Below are 22,192 nucleotides of genomic sequence, written 5' to 3'. Positions count from 1 at the left end.
AGTTATACAATACAGTATCATCAGCTATAGTCACCATGTTATATATTAGGTCCTAAAGTTTTTTTTATTATTGAGTCAGATGAGCTCTTTCTATAGTCTAGCTACATGTCCCTTATCAGATACATGGATTGCAAATATTTTCTCCCATTCCTTGCATTGTCTTTTCACTGTCTTGATGGTGTCCTTTGAAGCACAGAAAGTATTAATTTTCATGAAATCTAATTTGTCTGTTTTTTTCTTTTGTTGCTCATGCTTTTGATATGTCTAAGAATCCTTTGCTGAATCCCGGGCTGTAAAGATTTACCTCTGTGTTTTCTTCTAAGAGTTTCATAGTTTTTGCTCTTACTTACATTTAGGTCTTTGATCCATTTCAAGTTAATTTCTTTTTTTTTTTTAAGGTTTTATTTATTTATTTGACAGAGATAGAGACAGCCAGCGAGAGAGGGAACACAAGCAGGGGGAGTCGGAGAGGAAGAAGCAGGCTCATAGCGGAGGAGCCTGATGTGGGGCTCGATCCCATAACGCCGGGATCACGCCCTGAGTCGAAGGCAGACGCTTAACTGCTGTGCCACCCAGACGCCCCCTTCAAGTTAATTTCTATAGATGGTATAAAGTAGATAGACCTCTAGCTTTATTCTTTTGCTTGTGGCTATCCACTGGTCCCAGAAACATTTTTTTTTTTTTTAGATTTTATTTATTTAGTTGACAGAGACAGCCAGTGAGAGAGGGAACACAAACAGGGGGAGTGGGAGAGGAAGAAGCAGGCTCATAGCAGAGGAGCCTGATATGGGGCTCGATCCCATAATGCCAGGATCACGCCCTGAGCCGAAGGCAGACGCTTAACGACTGCGCCACCCAGGCGCCCCACCAGAAACATTTGTTGAAAAGACTTTTATCCCCTATTGAATTGTTTTGGCACCCTGTTGAAAATCAGTTGACCATAAAGGTATGGATTTATTTCTGTACCGTTAATTCTGTTCGTTTCTATTTCAATCTATTTGCTTATCCTTGTGCCAGTTGCACACTGTCTTAAGAACTGTTGCTTTGTAGTAAGTTTTGAAATCAGGAAGTGGGAGTCTTCCTACTATTTTCTTCTTTTTCAGGGTTGTTTTGACTAATCTAGGTTCCTTGCAATTAGAGAGGAGTTTAGAATCAGCTTGTGAATTTGTACAGAGATGTCAGCTGAGATTCTGATAAAGATTGCATCGAGGGGCGCTTGGGTGGCACAGTGGTTAAGTGTCTGCCTTCAGCTCAGGGCGTGATCCTGGTGTTATGGGATCGAGCCCCACATTGGGCTCCTCTGCTATGAGCCTGCTTCTTCCTCTCCCACTCCCCCTGCTTGTGTTCCCTCTCTCGCTGACTGTCTCTATCTCTGTTGAATAAATAAATAAAATCTTTAAAAAAAAAAAAAAAGATTGCATCAAATCTATAGATCAATTTGAGCAGAATTACTGTCCTGACAATGTTGTCTTCCAGTCCATGAACATGGGATGTTTTTCCATTTATTTAGATCTTTTCTAATTTCTTCGAGTGATCTTTGGTAATTTTCAGTGTATACATGTCCTACTTCTTTTGTTAATTTAATCTTCGGTATTTTATCCTCTTGATGCTATTGTTCAGGTAGTATTTTGATGGGAAGTTGTGGTAGTACTTCAGCAAAGCCCCCTTACCAGGTGAAGGGCTAGAGTAAATTGAAAAAAATGTCTTCCCAATCATTGGCAGGAAAGAGCAGGGCATTTTCCACTGTTCTTCAGGGGGCTGTGTTCTCAGGTCTTTCGTGATTGTGTGGCAGGGCACTGAGGGATACCTCAACCTCGGAAGAACTCCCCACCCCCCGGTACCCATTGTTTGTCCTCTTTTCCATCCTAATCCAAACAGTGTGGTGATGGGGCAGGGGAGGGTAGTGAATAGCTGTAGACAGCTTTTGGTTAATAGGAATGCAATCTGATTGGATGAATTCATACTAATATTTAAATTACTGATACTCCTTCCCCCAACCTCAAGATTTATCTGCTTTTCTAGAAGAGGGAAAGGAGTAGCCCAGACACATTACTAGGTGGGAGAAACTTAATAGCATAAAAAAGGAAGGAGACCATTTGGAAAATGTGAAAAATATTCTTGAGTTTGATCTGCGAGGGTAGGGTTGTTTTGGGGAGAGAGGATGTCACAAGTTAGGAAGTCTAGTATTACCTGCATGTCTGCTCTAGGGTCAGCTTCTCTCTCCTGCATCTTCTTTTTATGACTTCTTTTCTTTAGTTCTGTTTCTTCTGGTCATGTGTCCCACCCACCCCACCCCCCAACCCCCGTCCCTCAGGTGGCTGTCCTTAGTGTGCATATGATGGGAGGTAGAGGTCAGGCCCACAGCATACATGCCTATGTGTCCAGAGTGGCTAAGTCTAAGGTCGGTACTTTTCCTAAATACCACCAAAATTGTTGGGACGTTAAAATTCGATGTATTTTTTCTTGTTCCTGAATTTTAAACCCACCAATTTGGCCTAACATCATCTTCACAACCATTAATGGAACCCATATGTTGTTGAGATTAGCAAGTTAGTGGTTTCATGGTTTTTTTGTACTATGAACCAGTATTTTCTTTTAAGATTTTATTTATTTATTTGACAGAGAGAGAGACAGCGAGAGAGGGAACACAAGCAGGGGGAGTGGGAGAGAGAGAAGCAGGCATCCCACTGAGCAGGGAGCCCGATGCGGGGCTCGATCCCAGGACCCTGGGATCACACCCTGAGCCAAAGGCAAACGCTTAATGACTGAGCCACCCAGGCGCCCTGAACCAGTATTTTTTGACTGCTAATAAACCTTAAAAAGAAATGTCTTACCCTCTTTAATTTTTTTCTTTTGTGATAAATGGTGGAAAACTTAAATGGTAATTTTATCTGTGCTTCCAACTTTAACTGAACTTCAGATTTCTGCTTGTTTTAACATTTTTGTTTGTCTTTTTTTTTTTTTTTTTTTAAGTAGGCTCCACACCCAGTTTGGGGCCCAGTATGAGGCTTGAACTCATGACCCTGAGATCAAGACCTGAGCTGAGATCAAGAGTTGGATGCTTAACTGACTGGGCCACCCAGGTGCCCCTTAGTTTGTCGTTTTTAAGTTCTGAGATCAGACTGAGGAAGAACTTGGGTGGGCTTTACAGGTGGTTCTGCACAGGCTGTACCAAAACATGGAAACTGGACCAAGGTGGGACAGCAGTGCTCTCTCAAGGACGATACAGCTTGTTTTTCTTTTTCTTTTTGGATGAGCTCTTTTGATTGCCTACGTTGGGATCTCCCTCAAGCTACCTTGAGTAAAGGGTGCATGGGAACCCAGGAGACACTGGAGCCTTAAACCACTGGGCACTCTGGGCGCTGGCTCCAGGCAGCTCTGTGGATGTCAGCAGCTGAAGCCAGTGCCGTGATTCAGCTTTCTGGTGGCCAGTTTCTTTAATACCTCGTGAGAACTTTTATCTTCATCATGGCTTCTGTTTTAAGTGCAAGCTCTGGTCCCTCAGAACTCCAGCTGTGACATCATTACCCCTCCCTTTCTCTTTAATCATTTCCCAGCTTCAGGTACCAGGGAACAGCCAAGTCTCCCAGTGTTTCCTGGGCCAAATATGGGAGGGAGTGGGTGCCCAGTCCTTCTTTCGGTGCCAGGCTGTGCCTTGGGCACCTGTCTAACCTGTGGACTGGCTTCACCAGAGTCTGATGCTTATCACTGATGGCCGTCACCTGTGTCTAGGAACGGTCCCCCCCCCCCGCAACCCAGTGATACAGAGCAGGGCTACCTATAGAGCTGCCCCTCTAGCAGGACCTTGGCTGACAGTTTCCCCCTAGAAGAGATTTGGGGGCACTACGGCCCCACTCCCAGACCTACCCAATGCAGTGCGAAGGACATAGGTGGTACTGAGAACAGGTATGAGAAAAACTGGTATGGAGTTAAACTTTGATTCTAAAACAACCTCACTGTTGGCCTATCTTTATGAGATTAAAGTAAGAAGTCAGTAATTTTTCATTTATATAGAAAAAGTGCTGAACATCATAGGAGGAAGTAAAACAGAGTGAAATAAATGTAGTTGTCTGTTTTCTTGGAAAGGGGAATATAAAAGCAATTGAGCACATATAGTTTTACTTTTAAACAAACAACATAGCCTTTTCAGACTTTAAAAGTAACAAATGCATTGTAAACTTTTGGGAAAATACAGAAAAAAGCGATTAGAATCTCACCATTCAGAAATGACCATTGTTAACTTGTCCTGTGTAGGCTCCAGTTCTCAAATAAATAAGTAGAGAAGTAGAAACATACTGGGACACGGGGGTGGCTCAGTCAGTTAAGCGTTTGCCTTCGGCTCAGGTCATGATCCCAGGGTCCTGGAATTGAGTCCCGAATCGGGCTCCTTGCTTAGTGGGGAGCCTGCTTCTCCCTCTGCCTGCTGCTCCCCCTGCTTGTGCTCTCTCTGTCTTTCTTTCTGACAAACAAATACATTAAAATCTTAAAAAAAAAAGAGAGAGAGAGAGAAAGAAGCATACTTAAAAAAATCACTTGACAATACTTCTTGAACAGTCCCTATCATTTAATATTTTTCTGTAACGTAATTTGTAGTGGTATAGGCTGGTTTGTTATGCGGCTCTACCATCGTTCATTTAATCTGATGGACATTCAGGTTTCTATTTTATTTGATCTGTTTTTTAAAAACACTGCATTGGGAACATTCTTTCATACAGAATTCTTTTTTGCACATGTCTGATTGATTTTTTTAGGTTGAGTTCCCAGATGTGGAATAATTGAGTCAAAGAACATGAGCGATTTAAAAATTCTTTTGAAACATATGGCCAAATTGTCTTTCAGGAATATTGAAATAGCTCTCATTCCCACCAGCAGCAATCAGTCCCATTTCCGATGATCTTTGCCAGTATGGATATTATCATTAAAAAAAAACATTCTAATTTAATAGAGGCAAATATGGTATCTTATTTTTTATTTGCATTTCTGTTTATAGCAAGGTTAAACATTTTAAATAGATCATTGACCTTTTTTTCCAAAACTTTTTAATTGTGGTAAGAACATAAAAAATTTACCGTCTCGCCCATTTTACGTGTATAATTCACTAGTAGTGTGTATAGTCACACTGGTGTGTAACGCTCCAGATCGGTTTCATCTAGCCAAACTGAAACTCTGCACCCATTAAACTAGAGCTCTCCATTGCCACCTGGCAGCCACCATTCTACCTTCTGTTTCTATGAATTTGGCTTAAGTTTAGAAACCTCAGGTAGGTAAGTCGAATCATAAAGTATGTGGTTTTTGTATAAATGACTGATCATCTCATTTAGATTCATGTCTTCAGGGTTCATCCATGTTGCAGAATGTGTCAGAATTTCCTTCCTTTTACATGCTGAGTAATATTCCATTGTGTGTGCATACCACATCTTGCTCATTCGTTTGTCGGACACTTGGCTTGCTTACCCTTCTGGGCTTTAGGAACAGTGCTTCCATGAGCACAGGTGTGCAACTATCTCTTTGAGATCCTGCTTTCAGTTCTTTTGGATGTATTTCCAGAAGTAGAATTGCTGGAGTATAGCGTCGTTCTATTTTTAATTTTTTGAAGTTTACTTTTTGGTTTAAGGAATATCTGCCCCAATATGGGGTTCACACTCACAACCCCGAGATCTAGAGTCCCATGCTCTTCCAACTGAGCCAGTCAGGCACCCCTGTTTTTAATTTTTTAAGGAACCTCCATACTGTTTTCTACAGGAGTGACACCATTTTACATTCCTATCGGCACAAAGGTTCCAATTTCTTCATATCCTCACCAGTGCCTGTTTTCTGTCTTTTTTGATAGTAGCCTTCCTCATGGATGTGAGGTGATAACTCATGGCAGTTTTGATATGCATTTCCTAATGATTAGCGATCCTGACTATCTTTTCATATGCTTTTTGGCTATTCGTATATCATCTTTGGAGAAATGTCTATTCAGGTCCTTTGTCCAGTTTTTAGTCAGGTTGTTTGGTTTTCGTTGTTGAGTTTGACCTTTATTGTTTTTGTTTTGTGAATTGATCATTGATAACTTTGCTTATTTTTCTACAGAAATAGTCTTTGGTATGGATTTATAAGAGCTTTCCATAAATGAAATATTAATCCTTTGTCGTATGTATTATAAATATTATTATTATATAACATTTGTCTTTATATTCCTTTGAAACATACAGCAGGTTTAAATTTTCATATGATCATGTCTCACTGTTTTCTCAAATTTTGTGAAAATTTTTTCTATTTTTATGTGTATTTGAGGGTGGAGAGGTGTTTCCTAACCTTAATACTAGGTCCAGTTCCTCTGGGAGTAGTAGAGGACTTTTCGGGGCCTTCAGCCCCGTAGGGCATTTCCCAGGGCAGCACAATGGCCACGGCATAAATCCCCTGGCATGGTGAGCCTTTCCGCTGCTAGGCAGTGAGCTGGTAAGACACAGGTGTAGACAGAACATCACTGCCTCCTCTGTGCGCACTGCAGGGGACTATGTGTAGGTGGAAAGAGATTCTTCTCCTGAAGGGTGGGCAGTAAGCTTTTTAGAACCCCAAATCAACACATTCCTGGATACTCCTGAAAGCAGCCGTCCTTCCCTCTCCTCCCGCCTTCTTAGATACCTCTGAGACTGACCCACGCTGTTCCTGTGGGCCTCTCCTCCAATGCTCACTGGGATTCCTACCTTACACCCCTTCAATACCAGTTCTTTTGTCTAACTTTCTTATAAAAGCCCTCTCTGGAAGCAGAGTTGTAACAGGAAAGGAAATGGGGGTGGAGCGCCTGGGTGGCTCAGTTGGTTCACCGTCTGCCTTCGGCTCAGATCATGATCCCAGGGTCCTAGGATTGAGCCCGGCAACCGGCTCCCTGCTCAGTGGAGAGTCTGCTTTTCCTTCTCCTTCTGCCCCTCCTCCTTTCTCTCTCTTTCTCTCTTGCTCACTCTCTCAAATAAATAAAATCTTAAAAAAAAAAAAAAGGAAAAGAAGTGGGGACTGATGCCTTTCCTTAACCACAGTCGACCCAGAGCGGAGTCTTTTCAGCATTAAAACAGTAGCGTGTTGTTGTGAAGGTTCTAAGAGGAGGGTGAAAATGCATCAGAAGCAGCCAGGTGTCCTGCTGAGGTGGTGAGACATGGCGACACCTAATGGTTAGGTGGTATCCTTTTTACTTATTTGCTTCTTGCACACACACAAGCCCCAGCTCCTGGAATCCCACCACATCTCTAGAACAGAGAAGGGGTTAAGTGTATTTTGTTTGACAGTTGACTACTCCTCCTAATATAGGAGAAAAAAAAAGCAAGAAAACTATAGCAGTTGTTTCCTAATAAAAATACACTCCTTCCTGTTACAAAGACTCTGCCCACTGTTCAGTTAGTTAAAAGTCTTTCTGCACGTTCTTCTAGGAGCACATGAGATTTCTCTTGGCTTTTGTGTGGGAAATATGGAAAAGCATATCTGTTTGGTTTATGAAATTGTATATTGTTACAGTGAGTCAATAACTCTGTAGATCTTTGATAAAACCTGTTTTGTTCTGTTTAGGATGTCCTCGTGGCTTTGATATAAATTCCAATCCAGTTCCTGATTAACAAGTTTGTTGCATTCATCAGCCTTTGACACGGGATGGTAAAGAAACCCAAACGATGCTCCTGAAAGCTCACCCCACCCCCATTTTCATTTTAGAGAATGATGTAAACTACACTTGTATTCCTTATTTCACCATTGGGGAAAGTACATAATCCCTTCTCTCTCCACTCACATATATAGTCCACAGACTCTCAGTAATTTGCTTGTCAGAGAGGAGACTGCCTGTAGGTACACAGACCAAGCTTCACCTTGTGACAGTTTTTTCCTGTTGATCTAAGAGAGAGCTTTATTAAGGTGTAGAATTCAAAACACAACACTTGATTGCTCCGTAGTTAAGGTCTGCAAACTACTGCCGCCTGTTTTTATAGATAAAGTTTTGCTGGAACATAGCCATCGGCCTTAGATTATTTAGCATCTGTGTGCTTTCTCACTACAAATTGCAGACTTGAATAGTTACAACGGAGACTGTTTGGCCTGTAAAACCTCAAATATATACTATCTGACCCTTTACAGAAAAAAATTTGCCAAACCCTGCTCTATAGAATTCTATCTATTTCACAGACATTTTGTATTTTATAGAAGAAGTATTCCGAGAGGGAAAATGAACGCAGTTTTCTCCTGAAGTTTCTGGTTTTGGCAAATCATACTCTCAAGGCGGTGATAGAGCTGTGAAGATGTGTTGAGTCCCTCAGATGAGTCTCTATGGCCGCCATGTTTCCCAGTAGGGGGACAACCCATATATCTGTCATCACTGTGTACCCAATTCTAATCTGAGGAACAGGTTTGAGAAGTCATCTGTGTTGTTTGGAATGGTGGTAAAATTTAATAATAATTTTTTAAAAAAGATTTTATTTATTTACTTGAGGGGGGGCACAAGTCAGGGAGTGGAGCAGAGGGACAGGGATAAGCAGACTCTGCACTGAGTGCAGAGCCTGATGTGGGGACTCAGTTCCACGACCCTGAGATCATGACCTGAACTAAAAGCAACAGCTGGATGCCCAGCTGACTGAGCCACCCAGGCACCCCAAGAGTTAATACTTCTTCCTAGGAAGGTAAGTAGGAAAGATAGTGGGTCTCAGTAGGTGACTATCCAGGTGTGCTGTGGTTCCCCACTGATGGTGGGGAGATAATGTACTCCAAAGACCGTCTTGTGGATGGCCACCTGGAGGCAGAGTTCCATAGTTGTTGGGATGAAAATCTTCCAGGGAGGCAAGAGTTCCCTATGTACAGTATAATGACAGACACACAGGCTCGTTTGGGGAATTTGAAAATCTAAACAAATCTAACGTTACAACCCACCGAGAGGGCATTGTTTTTTTCAGAGGGTAGTTTCTGATTAGCAGCTTTGGTTTGCTTAGCTATAGACAACTGACCTTTTATCTCAAACCATACTATTGTACGATCATTTAATTTCCTTTTCTTCATTAGTAAATGCCATGGCAAAGTCTAGTACCAGATGACATTTTCTGTTATAAAGGTAGCGTCTCTTTGTAATTTGAATCTGCTATTTAGCTTACGTGAAATAAAAATCGTCCATAATTTATGTTAGTCACTATTTCTGATAGAATTATGGTGTTTAATTTACTTTAAGCAGTCGTTACTTCAAAAAGTATAAAATGAATTTGTGTTAACTAGAAAAATTCAATGTAGAAGTCTGTAGAGTAAACAATGAAAGTCTTTCCCCCTCTGCCTCCTTCCCTGTGATTTAAGATATCAAAGGTTGCCTGCGTGGTTCTCTGATGTTTTGGAACTGGTTTAAACTTCCCGTTTCCTGTTTCCGTGCTACATGGTCTGTAGCATAAGGGGGGCCGACACCCTCATGGGATTGCTGAGTCCTTCCTCCTGGGTGGGAAAAACTCAAGCCCTTTAAAGGAGGATTAAGACCCAAACTTCGACCCATTGGTTCCTATGACACCAGCCTCAGGCAATGGAAAGAACAGTTGTTGCGAAGTAGACTGGCTTGAGTTGAACGTGGACTGGAGTTCTCTCACTCTCTCACGGGCTGTGTGACCTTGGGCAACTTGATCTCATATCTATTTTCTTACCCGTAAAGTGAGGAGGCTCACATCTCCCTCACAGGATGATTTCGAAGTTTAATTACACAGGATAACACAGAAATGCTGTGTTGGAGAAATTGAATCAACTGGGAAGACGGAATATACAAATATTCTGGTGCAGGCGAGGTTGATGATGGCAGGGGACCGTGTGATGCGGCCGGGAGCCCAGGCAGGAGAGGGGAAATGATTTCTGAGCAGAATCATGGAAGAGGTGTGGGAGTTTGCAGGGGGATCTGGAAGGGGTGAAGGCAGCGGCTTAGCTGTGTGGAACAGGGAAGCGTGTGTAGGGAACATGACCAGGCCTGACATGGGTGCACCCCTCGGTCTAAGATTTATCCGATATAGGAATCCCTTCCAGAACCCATCTCTTGGGCTGCTCCTCCTTCCAGCCTCTGCCCCTTTGCACATGCCAGTCCCTCTACTTCGAATGTGTTTCCTCTTTGCATTCCCGGCTAAATTGCACCATCCTTTGGGCCTCAGCTCCAGTGCCACTTTCTCAATAAAGCCTCCCCAGCCCCACCACCCCGTTTTGTCCTTCCATTCTTGTGACAGCTGTCCTTTCCCTTCCTGTCCCTTCCACATTATAGTTCCGAAGTCATCTTAGGAGCTCCGGGTGTACGCGGTGCTCCACTGTGCGCCTGTTCCTAGCCCAGCACAGGGCACATACTAGGAGCGCCGTACTTGCTGAGTGCTGCAGGAATGAATGAACTCCCATGCCCTCCACAGTTGCACCACCAGCCTAGCTCTCCTCTCTGATCCCCGCAGGCCCTTTCTGTATTAGTTTGCTGTGGCTGCCCAAAGAAGTTACCACAAACTTGGTGACTTAAAACAAGAGAAATGTATTCTTTTATAGTTCTGGAGGTCAGATGTCTGAAATCAAGGTGTTGGCAGGACCGTGCTCCCCCCGGAGGCTCTAGAGGAACATTCTTCCTTGCCTCCGGTGACTCCAGGTATCCTTGGCTTGTGTCCGCAGCTTAGCAATTTCTGCCTCCGTCTTCACATGGCCTTCTCCTCTGTGTGTGGATTTTCTTCTCTTCTGTCTCTCATAAGGACATTTGTCATTGCATTCGGAGCCCAAACCCGTAATTCAGGATGATCAAATCTGAGATTCTTTTTTTTTGTTTTTTTATTTTTTTTATTTTAATTTTATTTATTTATTTTTTAAAGATTTTTTATTTATTTATTCGACAGAGATAGAGACAGCCAGCGAGAGAGGGAACACAAGCAGGGGGAGTGGGAGAGGAAGAAGCAGGCTCATAGCGGAAGAGCCTGATGTGGGGCTCGATCCCATAACGCTGGGATCACGCCCTGAGCCGAAGGCAGACGCTTAACCGCTGTGCCACCCAGGCGCCCCTGAGATTCTTTTTTTTAAAAAAGGCTTTATTTATTCATTTGAGAGAGAGAGAAAGAGCACAAGCTGGGGTAGAGGCAGGCAGAGGGAGAAGCAGACTTCCCACTGAGCAGGGAGCCCGACATGGGGCTCGATCCCAGGACCTGGAGATCATGACCTGAGCTGAAGGCAGACGCTTAATCATCTGAGCCACCCAAGTGCCCCTCAAATCTAAGATTCTTATTTATGTCTGCAAAGACCCTTTTTCCAAATAGGTTCCGGAGGTTAGGACGCGGACATATCTTTTTGGCAGCAGCAGTTTCAACCCAGTCCACCCTCCACCGTCCCTTTCCCTCAGCAGAACTGGCCTGCCTGCCATCTCTGGACTACCCATCATGCTTTTCTCCATCCTTTGCGTATGCTGTTGCCACCTGTGTTCCCTTGGAAATCCGTCTTCCTTCCACAAACACTGACATTCCTGCATTCTCCGTGGGTCCTCCTCTGCCCTGCAGGTGACAGGAACTGTCTTCCCCTTGGAGACCCGCCAGCCTCTCCCTGCAGTGCACTCTCTTCCGTAAGAGAGAGTCCACGCTCTTCCTTTCCTCTGCCTGCTCTGGGGCATCTTAGCAGCGGCGGCATGCGGGTCTGGAGGCTGAAGCTAGAGTTCTTGCTTCCGCATATTCCCTACACTACCAAGGACGTTAGTAGAGACTCAGGAAATATTTGTGGATGGTAAAAAGTGTCCAGAAAAATGGAGTCAGACTTATATTCTCAAAATAAAGACAAACAGTGACTGAGCCGTCATAGCCAGCTTTCCGTTGTAAGAAAACACATGCATGGATATAGTCAGGGGATTCTCATTTTCTTTGACAGGGACCGGGTATCAACTCCAGTGAGCTTATGGAATAAATGGGTGATTAAAACACAGCAGACAACCCCAGGGACATTCAGGGCCTGGAATCAACCTTCAGCTTGGTTGTACTGACTGGAATCAAGGTGCTGACCTTCATCCCTCTCAGGGCCACATCATTTCTTGTCTGAACTCTGCAGTGGTTCAAGTATCACAGGAATGACCTATTTCCTGAAGCTCTGGTTGCTGATAAAGCCATCAGAGCTGTTCTTAGTGGTGGATCTCTCTGGGCATCTCCATTCTCTCCATCTAACTGCCAACCAGCACCCCCGCTGGCCCCTCATGGCCACTGTGCTTCCCCTTCCTCCAGCCTCTGACTCACCAAGGCTCCAGCTCTAGCCACATACTGCCTGGCCTTCCTGTTTGAGTGCCTGTCACCATCCAACTGTCTTGGATTTGCCATGTCTCAAACTCCTGATCCCCAGTGCAGACCAGTATTCACCTAGGTCTGATCAGCAGTGGACCGGAGGGAGAGGGAGCAGAGGTTCATCTTTCAGAGACTACGGGTAGCCAGAGAGATTTTCTCTCGGAGGATTTGGGTGGGAGGCCATGAGAGACATATCTGCTCCAGTATGGAACTTCCAAATGACTGAGTGTTGGTATCTTATTTTTCAGATTGATTGTGTCCTGCGCTGAAGATGTTTCCAGAACAACAGAAAGAGGTATGTCGTCACAAATCCGAAAATAAATAATCCATGCGTTTTGACTCACTGCAGGTTAGTTCTTCAGTCACTAACCATCAGCCTGTGGTGGAGAGTCAAGATACTTCAGGGCATCCTAGAGGAGGGCCCCCCCTCCCCCCATTCCCCAGCATTGGTGTGTCCTCGGCCCTCATTCCGGGGTTCCAGTGACTGAGCTAGCTCTTAGCTCACTCCCACTCGCTGCTTATAAAAGTATCTTGTTCCATGACTCAGATTTCTCCCAGGCTCTGACTCCCACCCTTTGCTTTGAACAGTCTCCCTCTGGCTTTCTTGGTTTTCTCCTCCATTGCCTCATACATGAATCTCCCGACCTCTGGTAACAACCCAGGGGAACTGTCTGCTGTTGGTTTCAGTTTTACCTTGCTTATTGCCTCTTAGCTCTCTTGGCTTGGTTTCATACAGCTCAGAGAACACTGTTCCTTCCTGAGTCCAGCCTGACTGATCTCCCAAGCCTCCAATCCCAGCTTCCAGAGCTTCCTCTAACTGGGAGGAGGGTAGGACAACCACCACACTAACCCTTTGCTGAGTGGCCCTCTCTTGAAAGATTTTTTTTTTTTGAGAGGGAGAGAGAAAGAGGCAGGGGGAGGGGGCAGAGGGAGAGAGAGAATCTTAAGCAGGTTAAGCAGGCTCCATGCCCAGCGAGGAGCCTGACATGGGGCTTGATCTCACCACCCTGAGATCACGACCTGAGCGAAAATCAAGAGTCTGACACTTAACTGACTGAGCCACCCCGGTGCCCCTTAAAAGTACCCATTTGTCCTACCCTGTCTACTACTGTTCCATGCACATTGTCACTAGGTGAGCCTAATGGAACTGAATAGTGGTAGAGGAACTTTTTAGGGAGCATACACACACACACACACACACACACGGCCACATGGTCCTTCGTTTGCCTTGCCCAAGTTTAAAGCACTATACAGCCCAAACAATCCGTTCCAGAGAATCCTTCCAGAAGCTTCTTTACTAGATCTCACATCCTTTCTTTCTGCCCTGTCTTTGGGTTCAGATTCTCCTCATTAATCTAACTCATTTCCACCGTTTAATTCTAGGTTGGGATCTCCCATTTTCTTTTTTTAATTTTCTTTTTATTATTTTTTGGGGGCTCCCCCTTTTTCAAAGACAGTGTTTTGGTTTGTTTTTTAACTTTTTGGGTATAACAGATATACAGTAAAATGCACCAAATGCTCAGCAGATGATCTCTTATGTGTACACCTGTGTAACCACACTGGACTGAGGTTTAGCTGTTTGCAGCACCCCAGAACGTACCGTGTGTCCCTTTCCAGTCAGCGCCCCTATTTTCCCTACAGAGGTAACCCCAGACAATACCAAGACTTTTCTCCTTTCTCGTATTAAATAATATGGTGATCAGGCCGTTTCTTTCAGGAAATACCTTCTCTGTGAAATTGGCCAAACTGCAAGTCCCCACGTGACTTCTCTCGTTTCTAACACTAATTATAATTTCGGGGGTTCCCCGAACCATCCTCAGTTTTGACACTTCACAAGAAAGACTCGCAGAGACAGCGGTTACACTCACAGTTACGGTTTATTACAGGGAAAGGACACAAGTTAGAACCAGCCAGAGGGATGCAGAGGATAGAGTCCAAACGTGGAGCCCCAGCTCATCCTCTTACGGAGTTGTTGGGGTTACGCTGCGCCGTCGATGTGGGATGATTGGCACAGGGGAGCCTAGCAGGGCCTTCGGTGTCCAGTTTTTACTGGGGCTGAGTCACACATTGCCTGTGTGGCGGACTTTCAGTATCCCGTCCTCCTGGGGTCAGGCTAATATCGTTAGTCTCCAGTTCCTCCAAAGGTCGCAGCTGGTACAGTGTGGTCCTAAACCCCCATCGTATTTGCACTGTTGGACTGTCTAGTGGCCAAAGCCCAGGCTAGCAAAGGTACTCTTGTCAGGCAGGGCATTCAGGGGCCTAGAGATTACCTTCCAGGAGCCGAGGGCAGAGGCCAGACCTCCTTCTGGGTGAGGAGAATTCTTCACTGCACACCTGCATGGGCCTGACCGCTGAGCAGGCAGTGCCAGGGGGGCGGGGGTAAGGCATATTTTAAAAGTCGTTCTCTTCGGGGGGAAAAATCTGCCAATCAAAGCGGCACACACTTTTTTTTTTCCCAATTAGAAGAAGGTTTATTTTATGGGGGCGCCTGGGTGGCACAGCGGTTAAAGCGTCTGCCTTCGGCTCAGGGCGTGATCCCGGTGTTCCGGGATCGAACCCCACATCGGGCTCCTCCTCTATGAGCCTGCTTCTTCCTCTCCCACTCCCCCTGCTTGTGTTCCCTCTCTCGCTGGCTGTCTCTATCTCTGTCAAATACATAAATAAAAAATCTTTAAAAAAAAAAAAAAAAAGAAGGTTTATTTTAAATTTTTTTTATTTTTTAATTTTCTAGATTTTTTGCTTAGGTGGTTTAATCACTTGATTTTTTTATTACAAACTCACTTCAATTAAAAACTACACAAATTTTAACCACCTACAGAAAGTATTTTACTGACCTTGCAAAAGTCCTTTAAAGATTTTATTTATTTATTTATTTGAGGGGGGGAGCACAAGTGGGGAGAGGGGCAGAGGGAATGGAGAGAATCTTATGCAGGCTGTGCTCAGTGTGGAGTCTGATCCAAGGCTCCATCTCACGACTTCGAGATCATGACCTGAGCCGAAATCAAGATTCGGATGCTTAACTGACGGGAGCCACCCAAGTGCCCCCAAAAGTCTTTTATTATAAATAATTATGTAATAATATCATAACATTAAGCAATTTTAAACTAGAAAGTCCTTCAACTGAAAAGGAAAAAAAATACAGTAAGCAGAAAGAGATGAAATGTTTGGAAATTTAGCCTCTATCAGCAAGAACTAAGCCTAGTCAGGCTAGGTTCTGGATGTATTGTAATACAGTGCTTTTCATCACATATCAGCCCATTGTGCACCCGTGGCCAGGATGATCTCCTGGCTTCTAGCAGATTGCTCTTAGAACAAAGTCCAGACTCCCAAGTGTGGTTTCTGAGGCCCTGTGTGATCGGACCCTGCTTCTTTCCACAGACTCGTCTTCTGCCTCTCCCTGTACCCCTGATGCACTGCTCACTTCCTGGTCTGGAGCTTATTTTGCAGACCTGAATGCTCTGTGCACCCCGGGCCCCTGGGCTTTCACAGATGTTTCTCCCACTGCTTGCAATAATCTTCCTTCCCCCAGACTTCACTCCACGTTGACTGGCTAACTCCTCCTTATCCTCAGGCCTCCGCTTAGAAGCCAAGAGGAGGCTTTCCTAAAGCCTCAATTATAAAAGGTATTTTTATCTCACCACCTACCCTGTAGTCAATGCAGTTAGAAGTGGAGGAGGTTTTGGTTGAGCCTCGTTGTCATTTAGTGGAAATAACTCAGGCCCCACCTGACTGCATATGTAAGGGGAGATGCAATATCACTGATTGTTCTAGCATCTAGACCGAGGAGGCACTGTGTGTAAAGCACTTTCTACTCGGTGCCCATAGCAGACTTTACTAATTAATCTTGACACTGGCACACGAGTTGAGACCCGTTTACCATCCTTGTTTAAAACTCAGACAGCCCAGGAGTGACATGTTGGTTCCACCTAACTGGTAGCTCCAGCCTAGAAGTTTGGTAAGATTTTTTTTTTTTTTAATAGATGAGGGGGGTGGGTAACCAAACGGAGTCTCTCTTGTTAAAATAGCTTTATTACTGTAATAAATCTAGAGAGAGGAGAACAGGGAGCAAGAGAGTCTCCCTTGTTAGTTAAACACGTTCCATTTGCACATTGGTTTGGATTCCCAGGAGAGCAGTATCCAAGCTGATGGATCTTCCCCATAAAAAGGCCTTGGCATTGGGCCATTGTAAAATTAAAATGAATTCAGATTCATTCATGCATGCAACTTTAATTTACAATTAAAATATTATGGTTACATATTTTAATAAGAATAATTAGATGGACCCAACTGAATCAACTCTTCTGTTTAATGAGACAGAACCCAGAATCCTAATGAAAAGGCAGGTGGCTGTGTCAGGAAACACGTTTCAGGCTGGCTTTCGTGGAGTCAGGCATTTTCATCCTCTTTATATTCCAACGTCTGGAGTAAGCAGCTTGGTTTTTCTGCATTACTAAAGACCCTCGCTTCCTGCCATGTTGAGCTCCTCTTCCGTGACGTGTGAATAAACAGTTCGTTCCTGCTGGACAGTGTTGCGTGAGGTCCCGCGTTCTGGTCCCTCCAAGGCCCTGGGTTGGCCCTTGCCCAGGGCTCCCATGGTGTAAATGGGATGGCCCTGCCTATGTGATATGACTGGAAGGGTGGGCTGACACCCCCTGTGTGTGTGGGGTGTTGGGGGTGGGATGTATATCTCCCCTGCTGTCCCGGATCACGACAGCCGAATTCTGCCTTGAGAAATTTATACGTTTAGGATGAGGGTTTTTCTTCAAAGTGTGCGTACCTCACACGGGACAGCAGCCACCAGTAACTGGCACCTTAGTGGCAGTAAATGCCTCAGCTCTGTGGCAGCGGACATCCTGACTGGAGCAGACCCAGGTGGGCCCAGGGGAATTCCAGGCACCACGAGGACCCGGACACCGAGGGAGGAGACAGGGCCCCGCGGGGACGGTCATGAGGGAAACCTAACATTTGCATGTTCGGGATAGGCTTGCGCTGCCTGATGGTAACCTTTTGGGCTCTCTCTAGGAAAGCGTGGCTTTGTTATGGGGAAACTGATTGGAAACTGACTGGGCTGGAACCAATGAATATCATTAAAGAATATCCCATAAGCAAGCCTTTCCCCGGGTCCTGTGATGCTGGGGACTTTGAAGGGAAGTGACAGGACAGCACTCTCCTACTCCCCACAATGAATTGTTCTGTTATTCCTTCCTCCTTCCTTCCTCGCCTGTGTGATGTGATATTGTAATAGGGGAAACTAGACGTAGGGTATATGGAGATTTTTCTGTATATCTCAAACTGCTCTAAAATGAACACTTTTAAAACAAACTACACTGAATTATATATGCTCACGTGTAGAGGTTTCTACAAGATGGTGCAGTAAATCAAGGTATAAAACAGTATGTTATGCTCCCATTTGTGTTAAAAAGTATATATAATATATATAACAATATATGTATTCTATAATATATTAATATATATAATATGTAACATATATGCAACATAATATATAATTATGTATATATAATATAAAAATGTTATATAATAAATATATAAAAATATATAAAAGTCCTAACTTAGGTGGGCAAAGAACTGGGAGTCCAGTAAGTAGGGGATTCCATTTTCATGGTGTACTCATCTGTTTTTGAAATTTTATATATCTCTTTCTTTAATTACATACATGTATTATTTTTATAATAATGAAAAACCATATTTTTTAAGGTCGGTAAGTATTAGGCTGTCATTAACATTAGTGGCATCAATAAATGTTGAACAAATAGTTAACATTTCAGATCTTTGTTTCTGACTTGCTTTCACTTTCGAGTGCCACATTTGTTCCCTTTTATAAAGCAGTCTGCTTGGGATGACACCCCTGCCCTTCTTCCCTCCCTTCTTTCCTTTTACTTTCTCTGTTTTTAACTTTTCATTTATGAAATTTTAAACATACACAAAGCAGAGAGAATAATATAATGAACCCTTATGTACCTAAGGATTCAACAATTAACACATTATTAATTCATGAGCAAACTACCCCCCCACCACTATCCATTTCCTCCTGCTATCAGACAGTGAATTATTTTGAAACAAATTCTAGACATTGTCTGTTTTTATCTGTACATATTTCAGTATGCATGTCTAACAAAGGACCCTTCTTAGGAATAAACCATGTTATCACACCTTAAATAATTAGCATTAATTCTTTCATACCATCAAACATTCAGTCAGTGTTCAAGTGTTTCTGATTCTGTTGGTGGGGGGAATGTATATATTTTGTTGTTCTGATCCAAATAGAGACCATACATTGCATTTGGTTAATATATTGCTTCAAGTCTTTTATTCTGCTTTTTTCCCCTTTTGCAATTTATGTGTTGAAAAACTGCATCTTTTGTTTACAGAGATTTTCACAAACTGGATTTTGCCGATTGTGTCCTTGCGGTGTAGTTCGATACAGGTTCGCAGCTACTCCTTATTGAGAAAGATGAGTTTTTCCATTGCACTTTTGCTAATGTGTTATGAGATACAAAGGTAACTCCTTAATTTTGGACACTCATAAAGAAGCTTGCAACATCATGAACTGTTGTAAGTCATATAAAAGGCAGGTCTGAGTGAATCTCATCCACACTTATTCCTCCTGAAGTAATAAGAGCTTTCTCAAAAATCATCCAGAACTGCCAGAGCATGGCATTTAAATACCCTCCAAGCTACAAAGTGGCACATAACATCCCTTGTAGTATGTCTTTTAGGTGATTTGTCATAACTCTCATGAGAAAATAGGAAGCTTACTTGATATATTCCTTCTGCCTTTCAAGCTTGTTATTTGTAAGAATGTAGTGTATAAAATGTGCTAAATTTTAGTTTTAAGATTGTTACGTGGGAGCCCTGAACAGAACCCTGGTGATAAGCCATTGGTTAAATTCTCCAGTTTAGAACAGTGCCTAGCACCGAGTCAGTGCTCTTCAATGGAATGAATGAATGAATGAATGAATGAGTCCTTAGTTTAAACACATAAGCATGTAAAACACACTTTGGAATAGGGGAAAAAGAAATGTCCTGAGAAAGTGAACACAAGATGAAACAAGTCTTCATTTTTGTGATAGAAATTTCTCATCAAGGGTCTGAACAATTACTACTCATTAACACCTAGAGGTTCTGACTTACTAGCCCTTGTCCCTCCTACACGTCTTTCTGTAATCAGAGTAAATATTCTTACGATGAGCACATAGGTGGGTTTACTGTACCATAGAGCTGGGCTACAGGGAAAGTTAAAGAAAAACACACACCTGCCACAACGGCTAACACACACTACAGCAGTACCACCGGCAGCAACTGCGGTGGGCGCCGTGATATCACGTGGTGGCGGCTAATGACGTGGCACCACTTTTCACGTGCTTGCTTGCCATCTGTGTGTCCTCCTTGGTGAAACAGCTCTTCGGGTGTTTTGCCTGTTTTCTAATTGAATTCGTTTTTTTCTTTAAATACTGAGTTTTGAGGGGTGCCTGGGTGGCTCAGTTGGTTAAGCGTCTGCCTTCTGCTCAGGTCATGATCCCAGGGTTCTGGGATCGAGCCCTGCATGGGGCTCCCTGCTCAGGGGGCATCTGCTCCTCCTTCTCCCTCAGCCCCTCCCCCTACTTGTGTCTTTTCTCTCTCTGTCTCTCCCTCTTTCAAATAAATAAGTAAAATCTTTTAAAAAAAGTTGAGTTTTGAGAGTTCTTTATAGGTTCTAGGTACATGTTCTTTGAGGGATGTGTGATTTGTAAATATTTCCTTCCGGTCTGTCATTTGTCTTTTCAACTTCTTTGCAGAGTCTTTTGCAGGGGAAACTTTTAGTTTTGGTGAGGTCCTATATATCATCATTTCCTTACGTGGATTATCCTTTTGGAATCAAGTCTTAGAACTCTTTGTCTAGGCCTAGGTCCCAAATATTTTTTCCCAGTAGTTTTATGTTTACATTTAAATCCATGATCCATTTTGAGTTAATTTTTGTAGAGGGTGCAAGGATCAGGTGGAAGGTCATCTTGGGCCCTGTAGATGTCAAATTGCTGCAGAACCGCTTGTTGAAAGGCTGTCTGTCCTTCGTTGAATTTTTTACATGTTAGTCAATAATCAGTTGGGCATATCTGTATAGGTCTATTTCCTTTTTTTTGTTTTAAGATTTTATTTATTTATTTGACAGAGAGAGAGAGAGATTGAGCGCACAAGCAGGTGGCACAGCAAGCAGAGGGAGAGGGAGAAGCAGGCTCCTCAAGGAGCAGAGAGCCCGATGCGGGGCTTGATCCCAGGACCCCAGGATCATGACCTGAGCCAAAGGCAGATGCTTAACCGACTGAGCCACCCAGGCGCCGCCCCAGTGTATGGGTCTATTTCTGGGTTTCCTGTTCTGTTCCATTGATCTGTGTACCTCTTCCTGTACCATATGGTCTTGATTACTGTAGCTATATAGTGAGCTTGACATCAGGAAGAGGGATTCTTTTCACTTATTTCTTTTTTTTTTTTTTAAAGATTTTATTTATTTATTTGACAGAGATAGAGACAGCCAGCGAGAGAGGGAACACAAGCAGGGGGAGTGTGAGAGGAAGAAGCAGGCTCACAACGAAAGAGCCTGATGTGGGGCTCGATCCCAGAACGCCAGGATCACGCCCTGAGCCGAAGGCAGACGCTTAACCGCTGTGCCACCCAGGCGCCCCCACTTATTTCTTTTTCAGAATTGTTCTGGCTATTCTAGGGTCTGTCCCTCTCCATGTAAATTTTAGAAGAAGCTCATCTGTGTCTTCGAAACATCTAACTGGGTTATATATAGGAATTGCACTAAATCTATAGATCAGTTTGGGGAGAATTTATCTCTTTACCGTATTGAATCTTTCAATTCATAAACACAGTATAGACATATACTTACCTGGATACAGACGAAGAGGTATATACTTCTTCGATTTCTTTCAGCTGCATCTTGTAATTTTCAGCATACAGCATCTACACGTTCTTTGTTTTTGAAACATCTTTGTAATCAATTGGTTGGTTAATTTCTTAAACATTTCATGAGGACTTACTATGTGCTAACACTGTACTTGGGGCTAGAAATATAAAGATGGAATAGAAAGCCTTTGAGAATATAAAGATGGAATAGAAAGCCTTTGAGAAGTGCATATTTTTTGAAATGATATTTTAGCTAATAGCAAAGATGATAACTTTTTTCCCCTCCAAAATAATACAATTACAGTGAGAATGGAAATAATCTGAGATTTATCGTTGCTAAAAGAACCACTAGATAGGGGTGCCTGGGTGGCTCAGTCGTTAAGCGTCTGCCTTCGGCTCAGGGCGTGATCCCAGAGTCCTGGGATAGGGCCCCACATCAGGCTCCTCCGCTGGGAGCCTGCTTCTTCCTCTCCCACTCCCCCTGCTTGTGTTCCCTCTCTCGCTGGCTGTCTCTCTCTCCGTCAAATAAATAAATAAAATCTTAAAAAAAAAAAAGAACCGCTAGATAGAGTATGTTTGAGAGTACAGGCTTTGGAGTAAGGTTTGAATTTGAAACTTAGCTCAGCCTATTAGCCATTTGGCTTTGGGCCAGTTGCTCAAGCTTTAGAAGCCTCACTTTCCTTACCTGAATAATGGGATGATAATATTATTGACCCTTTAGGATTGTTGTAAAGATTAAAGAGAGAAACATGTGTAAAACACTTGTCACAGTGCCCTATTCAATACAGTTATTTTTATTGTTAATTTCATCTCCTATCCTGGCTAAGGAAAAGAAAGAAGACAAGGTAGATGGATAAACGGATGAAGGTTGAACCTGGAGTGGTGGGGGTGGGGGGCAGGGTGCATTGAAGTCAAAGAGCGATTATTGTAAGAGAACACAGGAATTAGATTTTTCAAAGAGTCTAGCAGTCTCTCTTTCTTCAGAAGCCTTTTCCCACATGGAGAACAGTAGAGATCAGTTAGTTTAAATTTTT

The 22,192-nt window shown here is 43.4% G+C and overlaps 1 protein-coding gene across 3 annotated transcripts in view; it reads left to right on the top strand.

Moving 5' to 3' along the window:
* SNX10 (sorting nexin 10) overlaps nt 1-22,192 on the top strand; it is a 70,100-nt gene that overhangs the window by 28,165 nt on the left and 19,743 nt on the right. For all 3 annotated transcript variants that reach the window (XM_045792993.2, XM_045792994.2, XM_045792995.2), the window contains one exon: nt 12,503-12,549. In XM_045792993.2, coding sequence (XP_045648949.1) covers nt 12,526-12,549 — 24 coding nt within the window. In that variant the 5' untranslated portion in view covers nt 12,503-12,525. The remainder of the gene's footprint in view (nt 1-12,502; nt 12,550-22,192) is intronic.

The sequence above is a fragment of the Ursus americanus genome, chromosome 3 (genome assembly GCF_024610735.1).
Source record: "Ursus americanus isolate L20-20 chromosome 3, mUrsAme1.1.p, whole genome shotgun sequence".
In the NCBI taxonomy this organism is placed as follows: domain Eukaryota; kingdom Metazoa; phylum Chordata; class Mammalia; order Carnivora; family Ursidae; genus Ursus; species Ursus americanus.
This window is presented reverse-complemented; position numbering and strand designations above follow the sequence as displayed.